The sequence below is a fragment of the Lycium barbarum genome, chromosome 3 (assembly GCF_019175385.1).
Source record: "Lycium barbarum isolate Lr01 chromosome 3, ASM1917538v2, whole genome shotgun sequence".
NCBI classification, from domain to species: Eukaryota; Viridiplantae; Streptophyta; class Magnoliopsida; order Solanales; family Solanaceae; genus Lycium; species Lycium barbarum.
Window position 1 is genome coordinate 108,420,617 of NC_083339.1, and position 24,721 is coordinate 108,445,337.

Sequence of the window (24,721 nt, forward strand, 5' to 3'; positions counted from 1 at the left end):
ATTTGAAATTCTCTTCTGAAGAGATACAAAAGAAATTTCGAATTTAAGTTGGATAGCAAAAAACTTGATCAGTCCTTTGAACAATAAACTAATATCTGAATTGTGCTTCACAAATATATGATCACTCACCTGGCTCAATCTTAACTGATAATTCTAACAGTGTAGGATCACCGTCCCCATATGAATTCAGACATGATAGAACACTAGTTTTGCACTATAATGGATCATCGGTGGTATAGGATTAGCCATTCTTCTTGACCCGAATTGAGCTCACCTGCATACATGACAGTCTATCAAATGTATACCAAATTCATTAATAAAATAGAAAACTTATTTGGTATCTAAATGAGATAAGTATATGAAAGAGATTAATTCCGTGATTATTCTCATTGATTGAGTTGGTAAATATACCATAGTTACAATGTCCTATTAGGATACAAACTATACTAACCTAAAATAGAAGATTTACAAAATATTCTTTCACTACATATTTACACTATTTATCACACCCCCGCAGTCGAAACGGGAGGTTTACGAACGCTGAGACTGTCCCGAAAATCTTCAAATAAGACCTGTGGCAGTCCTTTAGTGAAAATATCGGCGAGCTGATATTGGGACGGAACATGAAGGACACGGATGTGGCCGCGCGCCACCTTTTCACGAACAAAATGTATATCCATCTCAATGTGCTTGGTGCGCTGATGTTGGACTGGATTTCCTGACAGGTAAATGGCACTGACATTATCACAATAAACTAAAGTAGCCTTAGGGATCGGACAATGTAGTTCCAAGAGGAGGTTACGTATCCAGCATGATTCAGAGACAACATTAGCAACCCCCCTATATTCTGCTTCCGCACTAGAGCGGGAAAGAGTAGGTTGGCGCTTAGATGACCAAGATATCAAATTATCTCCCAAAAACAAGCAATAACCCGACGTCGAGCGTCTGGTATCTGGACATCCCCCCCAATCAGCATCAATGTATGAAACCAAATCAGTAACTGAAGATGAGTAGAGATGCAAACCATGATCAAGAGTACCCTGAATATACCGAATAATCCGCTTAAGAGCAAGCATATGCGTATCTCGTGGAGCATGCATATGAAGACAAATCTGTTGTACGGCATAAGAAATATCCGGTCTGGTGAAAGTAAGATACTGAAGAGCACCTGCAAGGCTCCGGAAATGAGTGGGATCGTCACACAGATCGCCAGAAGAGGCACTGACCTTCAGTTTAGTGTCAACCGGAGTGGAAGAAGGCTTACACGAGGACATTCCTGCACGTTCAATAATGTCCGTAGCATAACTTCGTTGTGATAGAAACATACCACCCTTGTACGGGTCATGGCAATGCCAAGAAAATAGTTCAAAGGACCTAAGTCCTTCATAGCAAATTCTGAGCCAAGAAGGCCCATAATAGAACAGCGGAGAGCATCTGAAGAAGCAGTAAGAATAATATCATCCACATATAGTAAAATGTAAGCCAAGTGGTGCCCTTTTCGATAGATGAACAAGGAGTGGTCAGACCTGCTATTAGCAAAACCAATGGAAGAAACAAAGTCAGCAAATCTTTTATACCAAGCTTTCGGTGCCTGTTTAAGCCCATATAAGGACTTGCGCAACAAACACACATAATCGGGACGAGATGGGTCTCTAAAACCCATAGGCTGATGCATATAAACCGTCTCCTTGAGCTCGCCATGAAGAAATGCATTTTTGACATCCAACTGATGAATGGGCCAATGTTTAGATAGAGCTAGACTTAAGACAGTGCGGATCGTTGCTGGCTTCACGACCGGACTGAAAGTCTCACCACAATCAATGCCAACCTGCTGTGTTTTGCCATCACTTACAAGACGGGCTTTATGCCTCTCAAAATCACCATTAGACTTTTCTTTATGAGTAAAAATCCACATAGACCGAATAACATTCACATTAGGTGGACGGGGTACCAAATCCCACGTCTTATTTTTAATAAGAGCATCATATTCATCATCCATGGCCAATTTCCAATTCGGGTCACGTAGCGCATCCAACGGTTTACGAGGTATGGGGGACTTGGTAACCGCCGCATGTAGATTAAATGGGTGCTTGGGTTTGAAAATCCCGCGCTGACTACGAGTGACCATGCGTGTGTGGGTATTGGGCTGGACAGGTAGAGAAATGGTCGAGTTTTGCGGGGTGGTGGGAAGCTGGTGGGGGAGAGGGGCGGACTGGTCCTGCGTAGAGGACGATGGAGGCTGCTGCCCAGGTGGGGAGGGGTCGGCGTGGTCCTGAGTCACGGGCAGCGACGGAGAGGGACAAGGCAGCGGTGGAGGGCTGACGGCTATATGATGGATCAAGTAAGAAGAGAGGCCATCATCAAGGAAGTCATAAGAGGTGGGAGCCGGAGTATAGATTTTGGAAAACGGAAATTGAGTCTCATCAAATAAAACGTGACGACAAATAATGATTTTATTTGAGGATAAATCAAAACATTTGTAGCCACGATGGTTTGGTGGATATCCCAAAAAGACATATGGAGTTGACCGAGGGTGCAACTTGTGAATAGTAGTAGACGGAAAAAGGGGATAACATAAACACCCAAAGACTCGGAGATGAGAATAAGATTGTTTCCGTTGGTAAAGGACCTCTAAAGGTGATTTGTGACCCAATAGCTTACTTGGTAAAATATTAATGAGATACGTCGCCATTTGCAATGCATGATGCCAAAAAGACGGAGGAATGGAGGCATGAGCAAGAAGAGTCCGGATGACATTATTTAGTGAACGAATTTTTCTTTCTGCTTTCCCATTTTGAGAGGATGTATGAGGACACGAAAGACGGAAAGACATCCCATTGGATGCACAAAGTTTTCCGAATTGACTATTAGTATATTCCCTCCCATTATCACATTGGACATTCTTGATAGGTGATGTGCCGTGAATTTTGGCACATTTTATGCCTTTGTAACTAGAAATATTGCTTGATTTTAAGTGTTTTTATATTGTTTCTTATGTTATTTTTGTGTTTTATAGGGTTGATTAACTAAGGATCGGAAATGAGAAGTAATGCTGGAAAAACGGACAAATTTGAGCTAAGCGACGGTCCGTAACTCATGTTACGGACCGTAACGGTGTCCGTAACTCATGTTACGGTTCGTACCTTTGAACCGTAACAAGGCCTGAATTTCCAGAAAGTTTCATTGAAACCATCAGTGTTACGGTGAAGTGTTACGGTCCGTAACTCATGTTACGGTCCGTAACATGTCACCGTAACATGAGCTAAATTTCCAGAGAGTTTCAATAAAATCTTCAGTGTTACGGTTTAGTGTTACGGTCCGTAACTCATGTTACGGTCCGTAACCCTTCACCGTAACATCATCCAAAATTCCAGAGAGTTGCCAAGTAATTGTCACCACTTACGCTTCAGAAGGACGGACCGTAACACAGGGTACGGTCCGTCGCATGGTGGCCGTAACGTCGAAGTGGTCAAATGACGAAATGAAGGACGGACCGTAACCTGAGTTACGGTCCGTAACAATGCGGCGTAAGGGCATTTTTGTCCAGAAACTTGGCGCGATTTTTGGCTCTATAAATACATAATGTAGGGTTTTAATTCATTTTTCAGATTTTATTTTAGAGGCATAAACCCTAGATTTTTAATCTTGAAGTGATTGGAGCATTTAAGGCAACAACTTCACTCTCATTCCATCTTGTATTAGTATTGTAAGTGTATTATGTTAATCTTTAAGCTTTTTCTGTCAAGAAACATTATGAGTAGCTAATTTCAATTCTAAGGTTGTGAATCCCATGATGGGTATTATGTGAATGGGTTTCTATTATTGATATATGCATAATGGTTGTTGTTATTTATTCTATCTTTGTGTTGTAACGTTGGGTAATGATTGCAAGCATTAGCCGAAGCCATTATATTGACTTTTCTTGGGAAAGAGAGTCAATATTGGTAAGATTGAATAACAATGACTCGAGGCGTTAACCCTCGTTTAATAGACTAACTTAGGAATAAGAATAAGTCTAAATTGGCATTATTGGTCGCTCTTCGATTGTAACTCTTTTATATTCGGAAGAATCAAAAAGAGGAAATACTGCTTAACTGTTGGGAAACATTAAGAAGTCTTTAAGAGATCAAGTGCATATTCTTAGAACAACCATTAGAAGTATATCACATTGAAATCCGAAGCATAATATCTAATCAAATTGGGAAACACAACCTTAGTCTCTCTCTCATATTAATTACATTCTAAGTCAAAGTATTCAATTACATTATTCAACAATCAATTCAAACTATCCGGAATAGGATTAAAGCATTTAAAGATTGGTATCGCATACGATTAGTACTCTTTTCTCTCCATATTCCCTGTGGGATTCGACCCCAACCTTGTTGGGTTACTATATTTGACAACGTCCGCTTTACGCCATTAATAGGTGTAATTTGAGCGTATCAAATTTTGGCGCCGTTGCCGGGGAATACGGTTCAGAAATTACTAATTGTTGTGTACTATTCTTTAAAACTTTTTCTATTCCATCACACCTCGTTTGCTGTTTTAGTGAACCAGGTGAACATGGCTGGAAGACCCCATCGCAATCAAGGGAACCAAGGGGGGATCCAAGTGAACCATCCTGCACCAGAAGAAGAGGAGGATGAGAATGTATTTGCAGAATTCATCGACGAAGCTGATTATGCTTCTGCTGTAGTTCCCCCGAGAACAGGAAATGCTAATTTCAAAATTGATAGTTCTATCTATCAGCTATTGAAACTTGAAGGCTATTTCCGAAATTCTTCGGAAGACTGTCCACTTCGACACCTAAAGAATTTCGTGCATGTATGTTCCCAACAATCTCAAGGTGCTGTTCCTGCTGATGCACTGCGACTGCGGGTTTTCAAATATTCATTAGCTGGCCAAGCTAGGGAATGGTATGAAAAGCTCCCGAGCAATACTATTCATACCTGGAATGAGCTGGCCAATATCTTTCTAAAAAAATGGTTCCCACCCAGCAAAAAGGCTGAGCTTCGGGATAAGATTTTTGGGTTTAAACAACTTCCAGGGGAACAACTATATGCTGCATGGGAGAGGTTCAAATATTATCTAGCTCAATCTCCGAATCATGGATTTCCAGATACAATTCTCACAGAGAAGTTCTACAAGGGGCTAGATACAATGAATCAAATAGCTGTCAACACTGCAGCTGGGGGATGCTTTATGGACAAAACCTTTGTCAACATCACCCGGTTGCTCGACAAGCTTACTACCCATAATCAAGCCTGGCATTCGACTGATAGCGAATTCCTATCATATGGTAGTCCCTCTGTGGCCGCGGTGGCCAAAGAAAATCATGAGCGAGATCATGCGTTCGCTCACCTGCAAACCACCGTGGATTTATTATCCAAAAGGCTTATGGAGAAAGAGGCCAAATGTGTAAACGTTATCGATGAGATGCCACCTCATGCTCCCGGAATGTATCAAGTTTCTGACGAAACTTATCTTGAGGGGCAGCCACAATATGAGGATGCGAATTATGTCAATAACTCGCAAGGGGGTTATCAACGGCAAAACTACCAAGGTTCCGGTAATCACCCATGGCAAAGGCCTCAACAAAATTACCAAGGACAGAATTATGGAAGAACTGATCAGGGTAATCCCAATCAAGGGAATTACAATAACAATAATTATGGCAACAAGAGCTCTAACCCCTATATTCCACCTAGGGGGCAAGCATCCAATTCCCAGCCATGGAAAGATAATTCAGCTACTAACTCTGCTGGTAACACGTCTAATGATTCTGCAGAACTGAAGAGTATGATGCAGAAAATGCTGATGAATCAAGACAGAACAGAAAGCACAATCAAGGGAATGTCCCAGGTCCAACTATCGCATTCAGCTTCCATTCAGAAGCTTGAAGCGCAATTCAGAGACCTTTCCCGAGAAGTGCATACTCCTCAACGGGGACAATTAACGAGTGATACAGTTCCTAATCCAAAAGGTAGTGGAGTGAACTCTGTGGAGAATGTACTTGCCATTAGCACCAGAAGTGGAAAAATACTTCAGGGTGACAATAAAAAGCCAATTGATCAGGAACCAATTGTTGAAAAAGAAGCGCAGCCTAGTGTATTGGATGATATTGTCGAGGAAGAAGCAGGGGAGGAAGTCCCCATTGTAGTTGAAGAAGAGCTGAATCTTAATAAACCAAAGGAACCGGTGGAAAACCAGGAAAAGGGGAAGGCAAAACTTTCCGGTGCTCTTCGGCCTTTGAGCCAATTGTTTAAATCTTCACCGCCTTTTCCTCAAAGGTTGGTGAGAAAAACAGAAGATGAGAAGTGCTTGAGATTTTATGATCAACTCAAGCAGTTGACGATGAACATTCCTTTCATGGATGCTGTTAAAGAAATGCTTGGCTTTGCTAAGTATTTGAAGGATCTTTTAACAAAGAAGAAAAAACCATTGAAACACGACACTGTGGGTATCACTCACCGCGTTAGTGCCATTCTTTCCAAAACCACTGTGCAAAAGAGGGAAGATCCTGGAGCATTCACAATTCCATGCACCATAGGGCAGCAAAATTTTGCCAGGGCTTTGTGTGATAACGGGGCTAGCATAAATCTTATGCCCCTGGAAATTTTTAAGAGATCGGGGCTAGCTATGCCAAGGCCAACTACCATGAGGTTGCAGATGGCTGACAGATCGATAAAAAGGCCAGTTGGAGTAGTTGATGATGTGCTGGTTCAAATCGGGGAATTTCTACTGCCGGCAGATTTCGTGATTCTTGATTGTGCTATTGATCAAGAAATTCCTATTATTCTGGGAAGACCTTTCCTTGCCACAGGGAGGGCTCTTATGGACTCCGAAAAGCACGAAATAAAGTTCTGGGTGAACGATGAGGAGGTGACTTTTCACGCTAGCAAAGGCATGAAGTTACCTAGTCCTTATCAAAGCATTTCAGTCATAAACTCTGTTGACAAGGTGGATGAAGCAGTGGAATTTAAAATGGAGGAAGAATGCTTGAGCGAAGCATTGTTGGCCATCTTGGTGAATTTTGATGCCGACCAAATGGAGGGATATAATGAGACAGTGAATTCACTCACAGGTCTGGGGTCTTACTCTTATGAGCCCAAGAAATTGTCTCTTGATCTAGAGAAACGAACAACTCCTCCAGCAAAACCATCAATTATTGAGCCACCGAAACTGGAACTCAAGAAACTGCCATCACATCTTAAATATGTATTTCTTGGAGAAAATGCTACTCTTCCAGTTATTGTGTCATCGCTTCTGAATGAGGGCCAAATTCAAAGACTCATCGTAGTCTTGAGAAAGCATTTAAGAGCTCTGGGTTGGACTATTGCAGACATCCGGGAGATTCCCGCCGGAATTTGTGAGCACCGAATACAGTTGGAGGAGGAAAGTTCGCCGAGTGTTGAACATCAGAGAAGATTAAATCCACCAATGCAAGAGGTGGTGAAAAAGGAGATCATTAAGTGGTTAGATGCTAAGGTGGTTTACCCGATTGCCAACAGCCCTTGGGTAAGCCCTGTTCAGTGTGTGCAAAGAAAGGGGGCATCACTGTTGTCCCTAACTCGAAAAATGAGTTGATTCCAACAAGGACTGTCACCGGTTGGAGAGTGTGTATGGACTACCGGAAGCTGAATACCGCATCTTGCAAGGATCACTTCCCTATGCCTTTTATTGATCAAATGCTTGATCGGCTAGCCGGAAGATCTTATTACTATTTCTTGGATGGGTACTCAGGATACAACCAGATCAACATTGCGTTGGAAGACCAAGAAAAGACTACTTTCACTTGTCCCTATGGGACATTCGCTTTCAGCCGGATGCCATTTGGTCTTTGCAATGCACCAGCTACCTTCCAAAGATGCATGATGTCCATATTCTCTGATATGGTTGAAAACTTTCTTGAAGTTTTCATGGATGATTTCTCGGTGGTGGGAGATTCATTCGATGAATGTTTGGGTCATCTTGATCGGGTGCTGCAACGGTGTGAGGAAACCAACCTCGTGCTCAACTGGGAGAAGTGTCATTTTATGGTCAAGGAGGGCATTGTCCTTGGCCATAAGATTTCAGAAAAAGGGATTGAGGTTGATCAAGCTAAAATCGATGTGATTTCACAACTCCCTCCGCCCGTTTCAGTAAAAGGAGTTCGGAGTTTCTTGGGGCACGCCGGATTCTATAGAAGGTTTATCAAAGAATTCTCAAAAATTGCAAATCCCATGTGCAAACTCTTAGAAAAAGAATCCAAATTCAATTTTGATGAAAAGTGCATCAAGGCGTTTGACGAGTTGAAGCTGAAATTAACCTCCGCACCGATTGTGGTGTCCCCAGATTGGTCACTTCCCTTTGAATTAATGTGTGACGCCAGTGGTCTTGCAATTGGTGCTGTGCTTGGTCAGCGGCTAAACAAAATCCTACACCCAATTTATTATGCCAGCAAAACATTGAATGGAGCCCAGCTGAACTATACAATAACGGAGCAAGAATTACTTGCTATTGTTTATGCTTTTGAAAAGTTCCGGGCTTATTTGTTGGGTGCCAAGGTAGTGGTTCACACTGACCATGCTGCATTGCGCTATTTGATGGCGAAAAAGGATGCTAAGCCTCGGTTGATAAGATGGGTGTTGTTGCTACAAGAATTTGACTTTGAAGTCAGAGACCGGAAAGGGTCAGAAAATCAAGTAGCTGACCATCTTTCCAGACTGGAAGCACCAGGGAGACCGAGTGATGTGCTAGATATTGATGACACTTTCCCGGATGAAAGAGTTTTGGTCATTTCCAATGATGTGGCACCATGGTATGCCGATATTGCCAATTATTTGGTAACTGGCATCGTTCCTGAAGAGTTGAAGACATATCAAAAGAAGAAGTTCTTGCGAGACTGCCGACAGTATTGTTGGGATGAGCCTTACTTATTCAGAACGTGTGCTGACAATATGATCCGGAGATGTGTGGCGGAATCTGAGGTGATGGACATCTTGAAAGCGTGCCATGATTCTCCAGTTGGTGGACATCACAGTGGAAATCGAACAGCAGCCAAGGTGCTAGAGTGTGGCTACTACTGGCCAGCCATTTATCGTGATGCAAATATGTTGGCACGCTCTTGTGATAAATGCCAACGCCAGGGCACAATAGGTCGGAGGCATGAAACTCCGATGAACTTTGTTCTTGAGGTGGAGCTATTTGATATATGGGGAATTGATTTTATGGGGCCCTTCGTGAGCTCCTACGGCCTGAAATACATTCTTGTCGCAGTGGATTATGTCTCCAAATGGGTGGAGGCGGTGGCCTTGCCTAACAATGATGGTAGGAGAGTCAATGCGTTTCTCAAAAAGAACATCTTTACTAGATTTGGCACTCCTAGAGCTATTATTAGCGATGGTGGATCTCATTTCTGCAATAAACCATTTGCTGATCTTCTTGAAAAATATGGCGTGCATCACAGGGTTGCCACTCCATATCATCCTCAGACGAGTGGTCAGGTTGAGGTCTCAAACAGAGAAATAAAAAGCATCTTGGCAAAGACGGTCAATGTGAATCGCACTGACTGGTCTAAAAAGTTAGATGATGCTTTATGGGCATATCGCACGGCATTCAAAACGCCTATAGGGACTTCACCGTATAAGTTGGTATTTGGGAAGGCATGTCATTTGCCTATTGAGCTTGAGCATAAAGCCCTTTGGGCATTGAAAAAGCTGAATATGGATTGGCATGAAGCAACTAAGCTGCGGTTGTTTCAAATCAACGAGATGGATGAATTTAGGTACAATGCCTATGAAAGTGCAACACTGTACAAGGAAAAGATGAAATACTATCATGACTCGAAGATCCTAAAAAGGGATTTTCAGCCAAAAGACTTGGTCTTGTTGTACAATTCACGCCTGAAGTTCTTTCCAGGAAAGTTAAAGTCTCGTTGGTCTGGTCCTTTTGAAATTGTGAGTGTGTCCCCAAATGGAAGCGTCATTGAGGTGAAATCCGAGGATGGCACTCGGACTTTTAAGGTGAATGCACAAAGAGTGAAGCATTACCATTGGTGTATTGATGATGGTAAGGTCGTGGATAGGTATCGTTTGAAATATGGCTCCTGAACTCGAAAATGAGGTACCACGTCGAGCCGTGACGTTAAACCAAGCGTTGTGTGGGAGGCAACCCACATTTACCGCTTTGTAAGTAGTTTAAAGTTTATATTTTCATTGTATTCTTTTGTGTTGTTGATGTGCTAATGTGGTGGGATTTTGAGAACTGAAGGGACCAAATAACTACCATGTGATCCAAGGCGAGACGCTCCACGTTACGGCCCGTAACTCTTGTTACGGTCCGTATCATGAAGCGTAACAGGCAAAAAGAAAAAAAAAATCACTGAAGGGTGAGGAAGAGTGTTACGGTACGAGTTACGGTCCGTCGTACGTGTTACGGACCGTAACACTGTGTCGTAACTTTGATGCAAAATATGGGCTTCACTGGAAATTTTCAACATGTTACGCCAGGTGATACGGACCGTAACACGAGTTACGGTCCGTCGATTGGACTGCCAGGTCATTAATGAATAAACGAAACGGGGTCGTTTGATGAACTGTAACACAAGATACGGACCGTATCCTATGATACGGTCCGTAACAGGTAACGTAATTGTCGGAAATGTTTAAATACATTACCGACGGTTCCCATTCCAAATTATAACGATTCTTCACACGTTTTTCAACTCCCTCTCCCTCATAAATCCTCTCTTCTCTTCTTCACATCCTCCTCTCTTCATCCTCCTCCCATTCTCCCCCATATTTCTCTAAAATCTCATTACTATTTTCTTATCCACAATCACTGTTTTAAGTTGAGTTTCATCCTTACAATCGCCAACGATCAGGTATTACATGTCTTTACTCTTTTCTTTTAGCTATCAATGCGAGTTCTATGATGCTCATGAGTAATTTCGTAAAATATGTGTTGAAATTCGTGTTTTGGGCTGTGTTGATTGAGTTTGCATTTAAATTGATAAGTTATGGGGGATTTGACATTGGTTGGGGGTTGGGATTGGTATTGGTGCTGTTTAAAAGATTCTTGGGTACAAGCAACTGCTTCCCACTGAATTGGAGGGCAAATCCGGTTGAAGGTTTCATTCGTGAAATTACTAAATCGGTTTGCCCACCAACTGTTCGATACAAGTCCCCAATGAAAACTTTAATAAAATCGGGTGAAGTCTGAGTAACCCGAGGCATGTGAGGGGATATAATATTGTTTCACAACATACCCATGGATCATTAAGTCGAAAATCTTGGCCTCGTGCTTAAAACGATAAAATTTGGCCAAGCCATTTGTTTGCTACTCTGTTGCCCGTCATTATGTGTTACGGACCGTAACGTACGTTACGGACCGTAACATCACACCGTAACATCGATGGATTCCATGAAAGCCTTCTGGAATTTTGAGAGACGTTACGGTGAGGTGTTACGGACCGTAACACGAGTGACGGACCGTAACATCATACCGTAACACCTCTCAAATTTCCAGTAACTTTTCTGGAAATTTTGATCACGTTACGGTGCGACGTTACGAACCGTATACTATGATACGGACCGTCGACTGTGTTACGGTCCCTTTGCTTAATTGAACCATTTCAGTTACGGATGAAGATACGGCCCGTAACACCATCGACGGTCCGTCGACTGTGTTACGGTACCTGACCTAATTAAAGTCTTTGGCTTAAATTCATAAGGTGTAAAATTTTTACAACTTCTCGTACATCATATCTAACTTTTCCTTCCACAGGTATGGGTAAACCACGACAATCAAAGAAGGCTTCACCTAAGGTCGCGCAAAAAGGAAAAGGTCGTACTGCAAGCAAGGTAACCTCACGGCTGCGCGACGACGATCTGATCAAGGACGCCAGGCCTAAAAAGAGGCCGGTCGCACCCAGCAAGCCACCCCCACCAGTTGCACCCAGCCAACCAGACCCACAATCAGAAAGTTCCTCCTCGACTGAGGAGTTAAGAGAGTCGAGCTCATCGAGTTCGTCGAGCCAAAGTGAACCCCAGCGGGCTATCACACCAACACACCGACCTCAACCACCCATTAGACAGTCTACTGCGGAGGAGCGCGAAAAAGAGCGCGAACAGGAAAGAAGGAAACTTGACATTCGGCTGCAAACTATGACTGAGAAGATCCTCCGGTTTAATGTGGAGGGATCTGAAGATTTGTATAACAAGGGGTGTGAGCGGGTAAAAGGTGAGGGAATGGACCCAAGGCGGAGTATTTTCGAGGAACGGAATGTCATCTTCGATGGAATCGAAGGATATCCAGGCATTAGTGATACTATCCGATTCCACAAGTTGGAGTTTTTGAAAAACCCCGTTGGGTCCTACATATCGGTTTTTGTTAGGGAATTCTACGCTTCATATGGGGCAGCTGTATTCAAAGTAGTGAAGAAAGGGCAGCGAGCAACTCAAGTACCGGCAATGAATGAGGTTGTATTCCGGACAAAGAAGTTCGATGTCTCTCCATCGGCTATAAATAAAACACTATTCGGGGAAGATTATATAGAGCCTACAGCAGCGGAAGAAGGGGAGTTTGCCTACAAAATTGAACAGAAGGATACAATCCCCGTCCGAAAATGGGTAGCTTCTGTTATTGCACGGACAACAGATCCTGAATGGGCCATAGTGCCAAAGTTGACAGCCACCACGCGGATTTGGAAAAACACCCTAACGCCAGAGGCAAAGTTTTGGTGGCAAATTGTTTTGTTCCGAATCCGTCCTACCCAATCAGATAATTATTTGACTCCAGACAGGGCTGTTCTTGTGGCTTCCATAATGTCGCGATATAAGATCAACTTCGGGCGACTGATAGCCGAAGACCTCCGAGAGAGAGCCACCCAGCCGGCCACTTCCCTCATTCATCCAAGCCTGCTTACGCTACTATGCTTGCGTGCAGAACCAGAACCCCTACCCCATATCGATCACAGTGTGATTGCCAACCATATTTATGACATCACAAAAGGGAAAGATGAGGTGTTCAGCCAGGGTTCGTTGCCCTCTGCATCGGTTTCTGAGGTGCCGGAGGGGCCTACGGGATCAGATGTTATACCCTTGGCTATCATGGGTGAAGAGGGAGCTGCTGCGGATCAGCACACAGATTCTGAGGCTCCACCGGCTGATCATGCTACACAGCCTATGCCACCTCCAGCCGCACCTACTTCGGGTGGTCCTACCTCTTCCACTGGAGCAAGCCCAGCACCACCGCAGGCAACACCAGGAGTCCCACCCGAGCTTGCGAGAAAAATGATGTTCAACCGGGACAATTTTGGGGCGGTGGTCTTACAAGCGGATCGCACAGATAGGCAGGTCAAGCAGATCATGATTGAGCTAAAATTATACACAAAAAGGGCTATTGATGCAGCGCTGCGACCGATAAAAGAACAGATGGCTGCGGACCACCTACAATCATTACAAATCCACTCCCGGATAGATGGTATTGAGCGCAGGATGACTGAGCTGACTAGGACACACCCTACTATGTAATTGGGCGCTATTCGGAGTGAGTTGCGGTCTGTCAAGGATGATGTGCAGAAATTGAAGGCCCAGGAAGTGGCTGTGGCGACAGACCAGCTTCCTAAAGTACACACGGAGTTGGTACAGACCCTATACCAGCCGATTCAGAGCTTACTAGGGGATGATGACAACGATGACACGGTTGAGGAACAGCACGACGAGGAGTTGGAGGAGGATATCCCCTCTTTGGACAAAGGGAAGCGAAGCAGAGCCTCGCCAGATCTCGAGCCCATTCTCCAAAGTCTTGATCCATATGCTGAGTTACGCCCACAGAATGAGGAAGAGGAGCGGCGTACTTTGAAAAGAATCCGCCAGGAGTCCCGGTTAAGTTCCGACACCGCAGGAGCTACTTCTAGCTCAACTCAGCCTACAGAGCCGGCTCACCGTATTTCTCCCCCATCCACTGCTCCACCCCATGATGCTGCGACAGATCCGGGTGCCTAGTGCGCTCCAGGGAGGCCCTCCAAATTTTTTACTGCGTTATATTGATGCTTTGAGGGCAATGCATGCTTTTAAGTTGGGGGTGTGGTATTTGCTGATTGGTTGTTGGGATTGCTGTTTTAGTATACTGGATATTGTTTTTATTGTTTTGTTTTGGTAAATATCTTATCAAAATTGTGATAGTAAGCATGTGTTTAAGACAATTGTTATTGTTTTGTTTTGTTGGTATTGTTTTTATTAACAAGTATGTGTTAGGACGTTCTTCGGCTGTTCTTTGCTATGTGTTTCTATTCCCGAAGAATGTTGTGTGTATGTTGAACCTAGCATGTTTAGAATGTTTAATATAGAAGTAAAGTAATGCTGACTTAAGTGGTGGTGGTCCGTGTTTCTAGCATAGATAAAAATGATTTTTACAAGTTCAATGATATCCCTCCGAAAAATAATTTGTGATGTACATCAAAACTGAGTTGTTGATATTGACATGTATGGTTCTTTTAATGACATTGCAAAGAAAGGGTGTTTATGTATGTGAAATCTTCAAACGGAAATGAAGTCGGAGTATTTAAACAATCCTTATGCCATTGTGTTGTGAGTTTTTAGCTTCTATTTGCATATGATGCCTGCAATCTAGAACTTGCCCGGTTGGTCGTGCGTGAATTCTAAGGAGAATTAGATTGTGAAGTGATCTTAGGCTTTCTTTGTATTAACCCCAAAGTATCTTAAATGAGCCTGGCCCGTACAGAAAATGATCCCTAGTCTCCCATTTTTGAGCCTATAGACTTTTTCTTCGAATAAACCCATTTGGCACCAAGTCCCTCCTTGACACGGAAGATTGACAAATGAGGCTAAAAGCCTAAGTTGGGGGTGACAAGTCAAAAATGCGGAAAATGAGGCTAAAAGCCTAAGTTGGGGGTGACAAGTCAAAAATGAGGAAAATGAGGTCAAAGGCCTGTTGGGGGTAATCACGAATATAAAGGGACATAATTCAGCGTGGATATATATATAAACAAAAAAAAAATTGTTCAAAGTTCTAAATAAATCCACGCTAAAAATGGAGGGTGGGAAATGATAGGAAGAATGGTGAATGAAGTCAAAAAGAAGTGTCGAGGAGAGTGAGTCACCGATACCCAAATATTCATCCTACCCGTCCCTAAGCCAATGTTACAAGCCCAAAAAGTCCTAATGTGATCACGATCAAATTGTTCAAAGTTGAATGCATGGAAAATAAAGGCAAGCCTATGGTATGTGCACGCATGGTATGCAAATTTCTTTGTGAGTGTGAGTGTTCTTCTGTCTCTTTAGTCTTCTGTCCCATTTATGTCGTAAATGTGTGTTGGGACATTCTTTGGTCTATGTGAGGGCATAAGGATTGTAGGTTTCGAAGTAACTGGCTTTCCGGAAGTTGAAATTCATGTGCATAGAGGCCCCCGTACTATGATTATGTCATTAATTGAGGTTGCATAGTGAATTGACATTTTTCCGAAATGTGCATCTTGTGTCACAAATAGGAGATGGATAAGAGCCTAAATATTTTTCTTGAATTGAAGAGTCCGTGCTAGGAACACATGCCAGAACCACCGTAGTCATTCTTATTTTGCTAAGATGTCGTGTGTTAGTAGTAGGTATTGTTGTAGTTGCTTGAGGACAAGCAAAAGCTTAAGTTGGGGGTGTTGATGTGCCGTGAATTTTGGCACATTTTATGCCTTTGTAACTAGAAATATTGCTTGATTTTAAGTGTTTTTATATTGTTTCTTATGTTATTTTTGTGTTTTATAGGGTTGATTAACTAAGGATCGGAAATGAGAAGTAATGCTGGAAAAACGGACAAATTTGAGCTAAGCGACGGTCCGTAACTCATGTTACGGACCGTAACGGTGTCCGTAACTCATGTTACGGTTCGTACCTTTGAACCGTAACAAGGCCTGAATTTCCAGAAAGTTTCATTGAAACCATCAGTGTTACGGTGAAGTGTTACGGTCCGTAACTCATGTTACGGTCCGTAACATGTCACCGTAACATGAGCTAAATTTCCAGAGAGTTTCAATAAAATCTTCAGTGTTACGGTTTAGTGTTACGGTCCGTAACTCATGTTACGGTCCGTAACCCTTCACCGTAACATCATCCAAAATTCCAGAGAGTTGCCAAGTAATTGTCACCACTTACGCTTCAGAAGGACGGACCGTAACACAGGGTACGGTCCGTCGCATGGTGGCCGTAACGTCGAAGTGGTCAAATGACGAAATGAAGGACGGACCGTAACCTGAGTTACGGTCCGTAACAATGCGGCGTAAGGGCATTTTTGTCCAGAAACTTGGCGCGACTTTTGGCTCTATAAATACATAATGTAGGGTTTTAATTCATTTTTCAGATTTTATTTTAGAGGCATAAACCCTAGATTTTTAATCTTGAAGTGATTGGAGCATTTAAGGCAACAACTTCACTCTCATTCCATCTTGTATTAGTATTGTAAGTGTATTATGTTAATCTTTAAGCTTTTTCTGTCAAGAAACATTATGAGTAGCTAATTTCAATTCTAAGGTTGTGAATCCCATGATGGGTATTATGTGAATGGGTTTCTATTATTGATATATGCATAATGGTTGTTGTTATTTATTCTATCTTTGTGTTGTAACGTTGGGTAATGATTGCAAGCATTAGCCGAAGCCATTATATTGACTTTTCTTGGGAAAGAGAGTCAATATTGGTAAGATTGAATAACAATGACTCGAGGCGTTAACCCTCGTTTAATAGACTAACTTAGGAATAAGAATAAGTCTAAATTGGCATTATTGGTCGCTCTTCGATTGTAACTCTTTTATATTCGGAAGAATCAAAAAGAGGAAATACTGCTTAACTGTTGGGAAACATTAAGAAGTCTTTAAGAGATCAAGTGCATATTCTTAGAACAACCATTAGAAGTCTATCACATTGAAATCCGAAGCATAATATCTAATCAAATTGGGAAACACAACCTTAGTCTCTCTCTCATATTAATTACATTCTAAGTCAAAGTATTCAATTACATTATTCAACAATCAATTCAAACTATCCGGAATAGGATTAAAGCATTTAAAGATTGGTATCGCATACGATTAGTACTCTTTTCTCTCCATATTCCCTGTGGGATTCGACCCCAACCTTGTTGGGTTACTATATTTGACAACGTCCGCTTTACGCCATTAATAGGTGTAATTTGAGCGTATCAATAGGACGTTCAAATTGAGTAAGAATATGGGTCTTAAAATCCATGAATTTTGAGTAAACATCAGATTTTCTAGCCAAAGGGAAAGTCCACAAATAGTTGGTAAAATCATCCAAAAACAGAACATAATAACGATGGCCCATAGAACTCAAAATTGGAGAAGTCCACAAATCACTATGAATAATGTCAAATGGAAACAAAGTTTCGGAAATAGAACTAGCAAATGGCAACTTAACATGTTTACCAAGAACGCAAGAATGACAAATACTAGATGAACTAGAACTATTACATTCAATGCTTTTATTACACCTAAGAAAATCCAAAATAGAAGCTCCCGGGTGGCCCAAACGATCATGCCAACGGGTAGAAGACAAGGCAGCAAAAGTCGACGATGAATTGGTGGAAAATTTGAAGGTGGACAATGGATAGAGAGCACCCCTACTATTACATCTCATGAGAGCCATCCCCGTCCGGAAATCCTTCACAGAAAATCCATAAGGATCAAATTCAACACTCACATAGTTATCAGTAGTAAATTTACAAACCGATATCAAATTCTTTATGAGTTTTGGCGCATGAAGGACATTGTTTAACAATAAAGGAGGGTTCGAGGGAGGCAATTTAGCATGACCACAACCTCAAATTGGAATTGAATTACCATTACCAACAACAATGCCAGTATTACGATTGCTCAAATTAAAATAAGACGAGAGAGTACCTTTTGTGGATGTCATATGGGACGTGGCGCCGGTATCCATATACCAATTCGAATCGGGTTGGTTCAACTTCATCGTGTGCATGGCCGATTCAATATCCGTCGGAGTCCATTGCGTCGGGGGGCTCGCGGCTGCATATGCCTGCTGCTGTGGTCGCGAGCCCAAAATGCCAGGCTGGGCCAGCGACCTCAGGCCAGACGAAGAAGATGGCGGCTGCCACTGCTGCTGTGGCCGAGCCCACTGCGTGGTAGGATACGGGCAAGGGGGAGCCCACTGAGGCATCCAACCCCACTGCCACGGTGAGGAGGGTTGTTGCCACTGCTGCTGGTCACCTGAGGGGCGTCCTCCACGGCGTCGGCTGCCACTGCCGCCGCCCGAACCACGGCCACCGCCGTTATTATTCCCGCCGCTAGAGCCGCGGTTTTTGTTGTTATTTTTGCCCCGATGATGGTGAGAACGACCAGAATTTTTCAGATGAGAAGAGCCATCAAAATCACGTTTGGAATTAACCACCATAGCCGCGGGCAAGTCATCGTGCATTTCAGCCAACGCCTTTTCCTCAAGGCACAAACTTGACCGAGCTTCGGAGAATGATGGAAGAGGCTTACTTTGGCGGATGTAGGTACCCAAATTCTTGTATTCCTCTGGGAGTCCAGCCACCAGTTGGAGAACGAGGCGGTTGTCGGTCACCGGAGCCCCCACACTCTTAAGTTGATCGGCCAAGGTCTTGAGACGTTGGCAATACGCCGAAGCGTTTGGAAAATCCCGCATCTTGACATGAGAGAAATCATGTTCCAAAGCAACAGCACGGGAGTTTTTGTTGTCTTGAAAAAGATTACGGAGGCGATCCTAGGCCTCCTTTGCCGATAGGTCTTCTTCGATGATTGTATGCAATAAGTCCGTGGAGATGGTTGCATATACCCATTGAAGTACCGTGGCATCCAAAGTGGACCACAACTCCTTTTCGTCGTCGGTGGTAGGAGCCTTCTCCTTTCCGGTTGGCAGAATGTGGGAAAGGACACGGTGAGACCGGGCATGAAGTTTGAATAATTCGGCCCAAGCCGAATAATGATCCGTTTCCATCTCAAGAATGATTGGGATGTGATTCTTGATGTTGGATACAGCCAAAGCAGGATGGAACTTGGTGTCTGCCATTGATGGAAGGCAAGAAAAATGGACGGAAATCGAAGAAGAAGACGTCGGAAAAGTGGGTAGATGACGTCGGAGAATTAGGGCAGCGGAAGAGAAGGAAAAGAAACCCTAGTATCTGATACCATGAAAGAGATTAATTCCGTAATTATTCTCATTGATTGAGTTGGTAAATATACCATAGTTACAATGTCCTATTAAGATACAAACTATACTAACCTAAAATAGAAGATTTACAAAATATTCTTTTACTACATATTTACACTATTTATCAGTATAACAATTCTAAGGGTGCAAATGAACAAAAAAGCATATGGATCTGTTAATTTGAACTCTTCAAAAGCACATCTTGCCTTGTACAACAGTTGTACTGTACTGCAAGACACATTAGAAAATATCTGATGAATGTAATTATAAACTTATCAACTCTGAGAAGAGAGTTAAGAGAGAAAGACATAGACAAAGTCCACATGAAAAGTGTCCACGAATAGATACAATAAGTGCAAGATTATGTGACTAATTACCTTATGTTTTAGTGAAGCATATAAAATGAGATTACTATGTACAGAACCGAAATTATTGGGCATCAGTGTTTTAAAAGGCAGTTTCAGGACTCGCTTTAGGGCTGGCCCCGGGGCCGGGCAATGGCAAAACGCTCCAAGGCTCACGTGCGGGGCTTAGTTCCTGTGAGGCTTATGCCTAAGCGCCCGACTCTACGCCATAAACATGCCTAACGCCCAATGCTCGAGGCTCGCCTAACAGTTCTTACACAAATTCTATGTTAAATTCTTTAATTAAAATCGACCCTCATAATTCTTTAACAAATGAATGATACTTAATAGTTTTTCATCTATAGAAATAAGAAGATTGGGTGTAACTCAAAAAACAAGTCGTAATATTGCATATTTACTGTTGAGAATATCGTGAGGGTGAATATCACTTAATATTTCTTTTAAAAATACATAGCCGAATTGTACATTTTCACTTATCATTGGTCTTTTGTCCTATGTATCAAAATTGTCATATTTTATTATTTCGTTATTTTAAAGTTATTTTATTTTATTCATGAAAGAGTTACGTTTTAATTATAATACTGATAAAGCTTTATTGATTGTTTGCTTATAGGGAGATAAAATGAATAGTTCGATAGTAATATTGTTTTAAGAAATTGTGATTTTCATAGTCTGAAAGTTAAGATGTTAGAGTTAATTTGCATTTCATAATAGCTTTTATTTCATTGTATTGTTTAATTGAAAGTTAAGATGTTAGAGTTAATTTGCATTTCATAATAGCTTTTATTTCATTGTATTATTTATACTTGTAAAATTATGTTATATATAATTACAAATTGTAAGTGGTGTATAATCGATTGTTTTAATTAGTATTTTGTGAGGATCACACACATACACACACACACACACACATATATATATATATATATATATATATATATATATATATATATATATATATATATATATTCATTTATTTACAGTTTTCTTTTATTTTTTATGTAATTTTACCTATTTAAAAATATTTATTGTAATTATATTATTTTATGAAATACTAAAAATTAAATACCCATGGGGCTTACGCCTCATCGAGGCATATGTAAAACGTCCGCCTTACACCCCCGCCTTTTAAAACACTGTTGGGCATAACCTCATTTGCCTCCGTTAAAAGAGATAATGTCTCAAATGGTCACTCAAGTAAGGGTAGTTCACGTAGGGATCTAGTAGCTCAGTTGGTTGGCTACCTGAACTTTCACTTTGTTGGTGAGAGTTCGAATCCCCACATTGTAATCCCCTCCCCATTTCCCTTTCCCTACCCGCTATGTAATAAAAATATATTTTTTTTAAAGTAAGGGTAGTTCACTTAGAAAGTCACTCAACTTTTTTCTAACCCAAAAGTCAGTCAACTATTAATATTTCGCTCATAAAGTCACTCCACTTTATTTTCTAACCTAAAGTCACTCAACTACTGATATTTCAATTAAAAAGTCACCCAACCTATATAAGTGATTCTTTCATTAATTAATTTTGCTGACATGAAATTTTTATTTAAAGTCAAATTTTAAAGAAATATAAAGATACGCATTTTAACCATTTTATTGACCCGCCTCACTTGACCCGGCCAGCTAAAATATATTGACCAAGAGCTAACGGATACAACTTACATAACTTGACAAAAAAAATTGAAAAAATAACATCTTAATTCACAATTTTTTTCTGAATTAAGATATCTTATGATTGTATTGTTTTTTGGGAAAAGGATCAAAAATACCCCTCTACTTTGTGAAGAGGGCTAAAAATATCCTCCGTTATGAATTTGGGTCAAAAATATCGCTCCCATCATTAAAGTGTTCAAATATACCCCTGTCTTAACAGAATTCCCCAAATCCCTCAAATGACCTGATTTCATTTTTTAAACCCGCTCCATCATTTAAACCCGGCCTAACTAAATAAAAAACCTACGATCCCTTTATTTCCCCCAAAATGCCATCACTGGTGTTTACAATTAAATGAACGGAAAAGGGCCAAAATTACCCCTGAACTTTGAAAAATAGTTCATCCATACCCTTCGTTATAATATAGGGCCAATTATACCCTTACCGTTATACTATGGGGTCAATTATACTCTTACCGTTATACTATAGAGTCAATTATACCCTTAACCCAAATAGACTGCCACGTGGCTTCATCCTAGACGCCCAATCAATTTTCCCCCTCAAAAAAATATTTACCCACCAAATTTAACCCAACCCGATCCGGATATAATATTTTCACCCAAAATTATTATGACCCAACCATATGCCCCTTATTCAAATAACCCTACATTATCACCTACATTCTCTCTCTACACTATATCGTCTCCGACCTCTCTCCCCACTGTAAATCGTCACCGCCGACATCACAAAACAAAAACATGTTAATTCATTTTAGTCAAAGCTGGACTTGTTTTATGTTATAAATTCATAGAAGCTAACAAGTCTAGCGTATCACTCAAATTAAAACCAATATTTCCTTTTCTCCAGTAATACAAATTACGAATAGATCTACTCTTACCCAAAGATATATATCTTTTTTCTTTAAAACATCTACAGTACGAGTAATGCATAAAGGGATTGATGTTGAAGTCTTCTTTTGATTCCTTCCAGCATTCAAGAAGGGTTATTTGAATAAGGGGTATACAGTTGGGTCATAATAATTTTCGATGAAAATATTATATTCGGGTCGGGTTGGATTAAATTTGGTGGGTAAATAATTATTTGGGGAGGAAATGGGTTGGGCGTCTAGGATGATGCCACGTGGCAGTCCATTTGGGTTAAGGGTATAATTGACCCCATAATATAACTGTAAGGGTATAATTGGCCCGATAGTATAACGAAGGGTATGGATGAACTATTTCCCAAAGTTCATGGGTAATTTTGACCCTTTTCCGTTAAATGAATGGAGCACAATCCATTTTTTCTCTGAATCGGCGTCATCTTAGTATGAAACTGAAATTGTAATAATAAATCTCTGAGCAGTTACCACTATAAAACTGGTGGGGGGTGGGGCGGAGGAATAAGAGGAATTTAAATTCCAGGAAAGCAAATCACACAGCCCTTTAAAGAAAAAATGGTGAACCTTAGCTATTAAGAGGAATACATATAAATCTAAGTAAAGAAAAGCTTCTGAAAATAACATGCAGCCGATGCCATATCCATGTTCATAAACAGTAGCTGGCTGCCTTTCATGTATCTATACTGAGAGACGGATATTTTTTCAAAAAAATAAAATAAAATAAGACACTGAAATTTGAAGTTTGTGGCTAAAATTTATTCACCTTGTACTCAATTAACAATAGTATGCATGACATTATTAATTAATAGAAACGAACGAATCAAAAAATCTCGGACAACGAAAAGTGTAATTTTACACTATTTAATCAAAAAAAAAAAAAAAAAAAACGCTGCTAAACTAGAAGATAAACTTGAAAACATCAAATAAAAGAACTTGCTAAAATAACATTAGATCCTATTCTCAAGTTTATCAGCTTTGCAGAGAGGATTTTCCTTAGCCAAGATCACACGTCCAATAGACTTGAAATTGAATGTGCATGCATGTTCCTCTGGATACCTATGATTCCTGCAAAATATTTCACCACACTTACAACTGAATCCTATTAGTCCCACTCTCTTCCTGCAAACCATACACCTTTGTGTTTTCGTCTTTATCGTCGAATCATCTTTTTCAGTTTTAATAGTAAGAGAAGATATCTTTTCAGATAAAGTTAATGCATCCTTGGGGGCTTTTTCTTTCAAGAAAGCTTTATAACATTGGGAACAAAGATTGTGATTGCGTGGGGCTCCATAGATGCCACAACCCCGGGCGCATGGACTTGGGTTTTCTGCTTTGTCACAAGAAGCCATTTTTTCCCTTTGAATGAAAAATTTCTTCTGTATTTCGCTCTTTTCAAGGTGTTTGGTTATAATTTGTTATTTTCCAACTTAATAGTGGTAGTGATGGTGTAGCTAGTGAGTGCAGGTGATGTTATATTTGGCGTTATATATAGGGGGAAGCTTGTTAATCTAAATAATGATCAAACTAGGTAACTTTCCTAACATAACATCCCTCTGTCACTTGTTTTTGGTTATGGTTTGGGATATTCTTTTTCAAGAAATCCTTGTGCAAATCCAAGCATGTATCTATAAATTTGTTTGGTTTCAGTTGGTCAGTTGGTATTCAAGTGCATTATTTATGCTTAGGACTAATCAATTGGGTCTGTTTAAGTCTAACTGTTAGTATGAATGCCGTGTTTAAAGATATAAAGCAGAACACCGCGTCTTCCTTCAAACGCTAATGTCACTAGCTGAAATTACTCTTTCTAAGTTCAAAGTGTGGTCTCACAGTTAGGTGTTATATATACAGATTGGGGTTTAGTCAAATATATAGGGATATGACTTAAGAAATGTTGTGTTTGAAGGCTACAGTTGTTTAATGTCATCACTAGTTCAATCTTGCCATCTGTGTGTTTTTTTTAAAACTTATGGATATTTGATTAGTTCAAAATATTGCACTAGTTCATCATTAATGATTCCTGAATAGTTTAAGTCCAAAATAAAATGGCAAAATAGAGAGTTAAAACTGGTTATATGGAATCCTCATATGTAAACTAAACTTGAAGTAGCATTGAAAAGCTTTAACATGACTATTTGAACCTGTTTCTATTTAATTGGGCCTAGAAACTGTTTTGAACTGCTTTGCATAAAGTTAGCATGTTTTAGTCTCTCAATGAACACCTTTTTTATCTCCCTGCTTATACCCCATTCCGCATTACCGCCAGATGGATCTAACATGAATAGAGAAATATGTAGAAAGATCATCAGTTCCTTTATTTATGAACCGTCCCATAAAATGTGGTAGTGAAAACAAAGAGTCAAATCTGTAATGCATCTCGTGTTTCTGCCCATCCAGTTTTGCGTCCTTACATTGCAAGTATGTTGTTGTTCGATTATGTTCGTTGGAGGAATATTGAAATTGCTACTGTGGGTTAAGTCATATATCAGTCCGCTCCTATCTATATTTATAGGAGATCTTTTAGTAATTAATTTATTCTTAGCAGATCGTATGTTAATTCCTTGTTCTTGAATTGCCAAATATGCACCTCTATGAAGCCTTATCTAT

The 24,721-nt window shown here is 40.8% G+C and overlaps 1 protein-coding gene and 1 non-coding gene across 2 annotated transcripts; both read right to left on the reverse strand.

The window, feature by feature from the left end:
* Positions 1-5,007: 5,007 nt before the first annotated feature.
* LOC132634426 (small nucleolar RNA R71) lies at positions 5,008-5,114 on the reverse strand. Its single transcript, XR_009580152.1, has one exon. It is a non-coding gene; the product is annotated as a small nucleolar RNA R71 (small nucleolar RNA).
* Positions 5,115-23,064: 17,950 nt separating this feature from the next.
* On the reverse strand, positions 23,065-23,466 carry LOC132631114 (putative zinc finger A20 and AN1 domain-containing stress-associated protein 8). Its single transcript, XM_060346716.1, has one exon. The coding sequence runs from the start codon at positions 23,464-23,466 to the stop codon at positions 23,065-23,067; it is 402 nt and encodes a 133-aa protein (XP_060202699.1).
* Positions 23,467-24,721: the final 1,255 nt, after the last annotated feature.

Coding starts and splice junctions, on each gene's coding strand:
- LOC132631114 (XM_060346716.1), bottom strand. CDS start 23,466: ATGGCTTCTTGTGACAAAGCAGAAAACCCAAGTCCATGCGCCCGGGGT.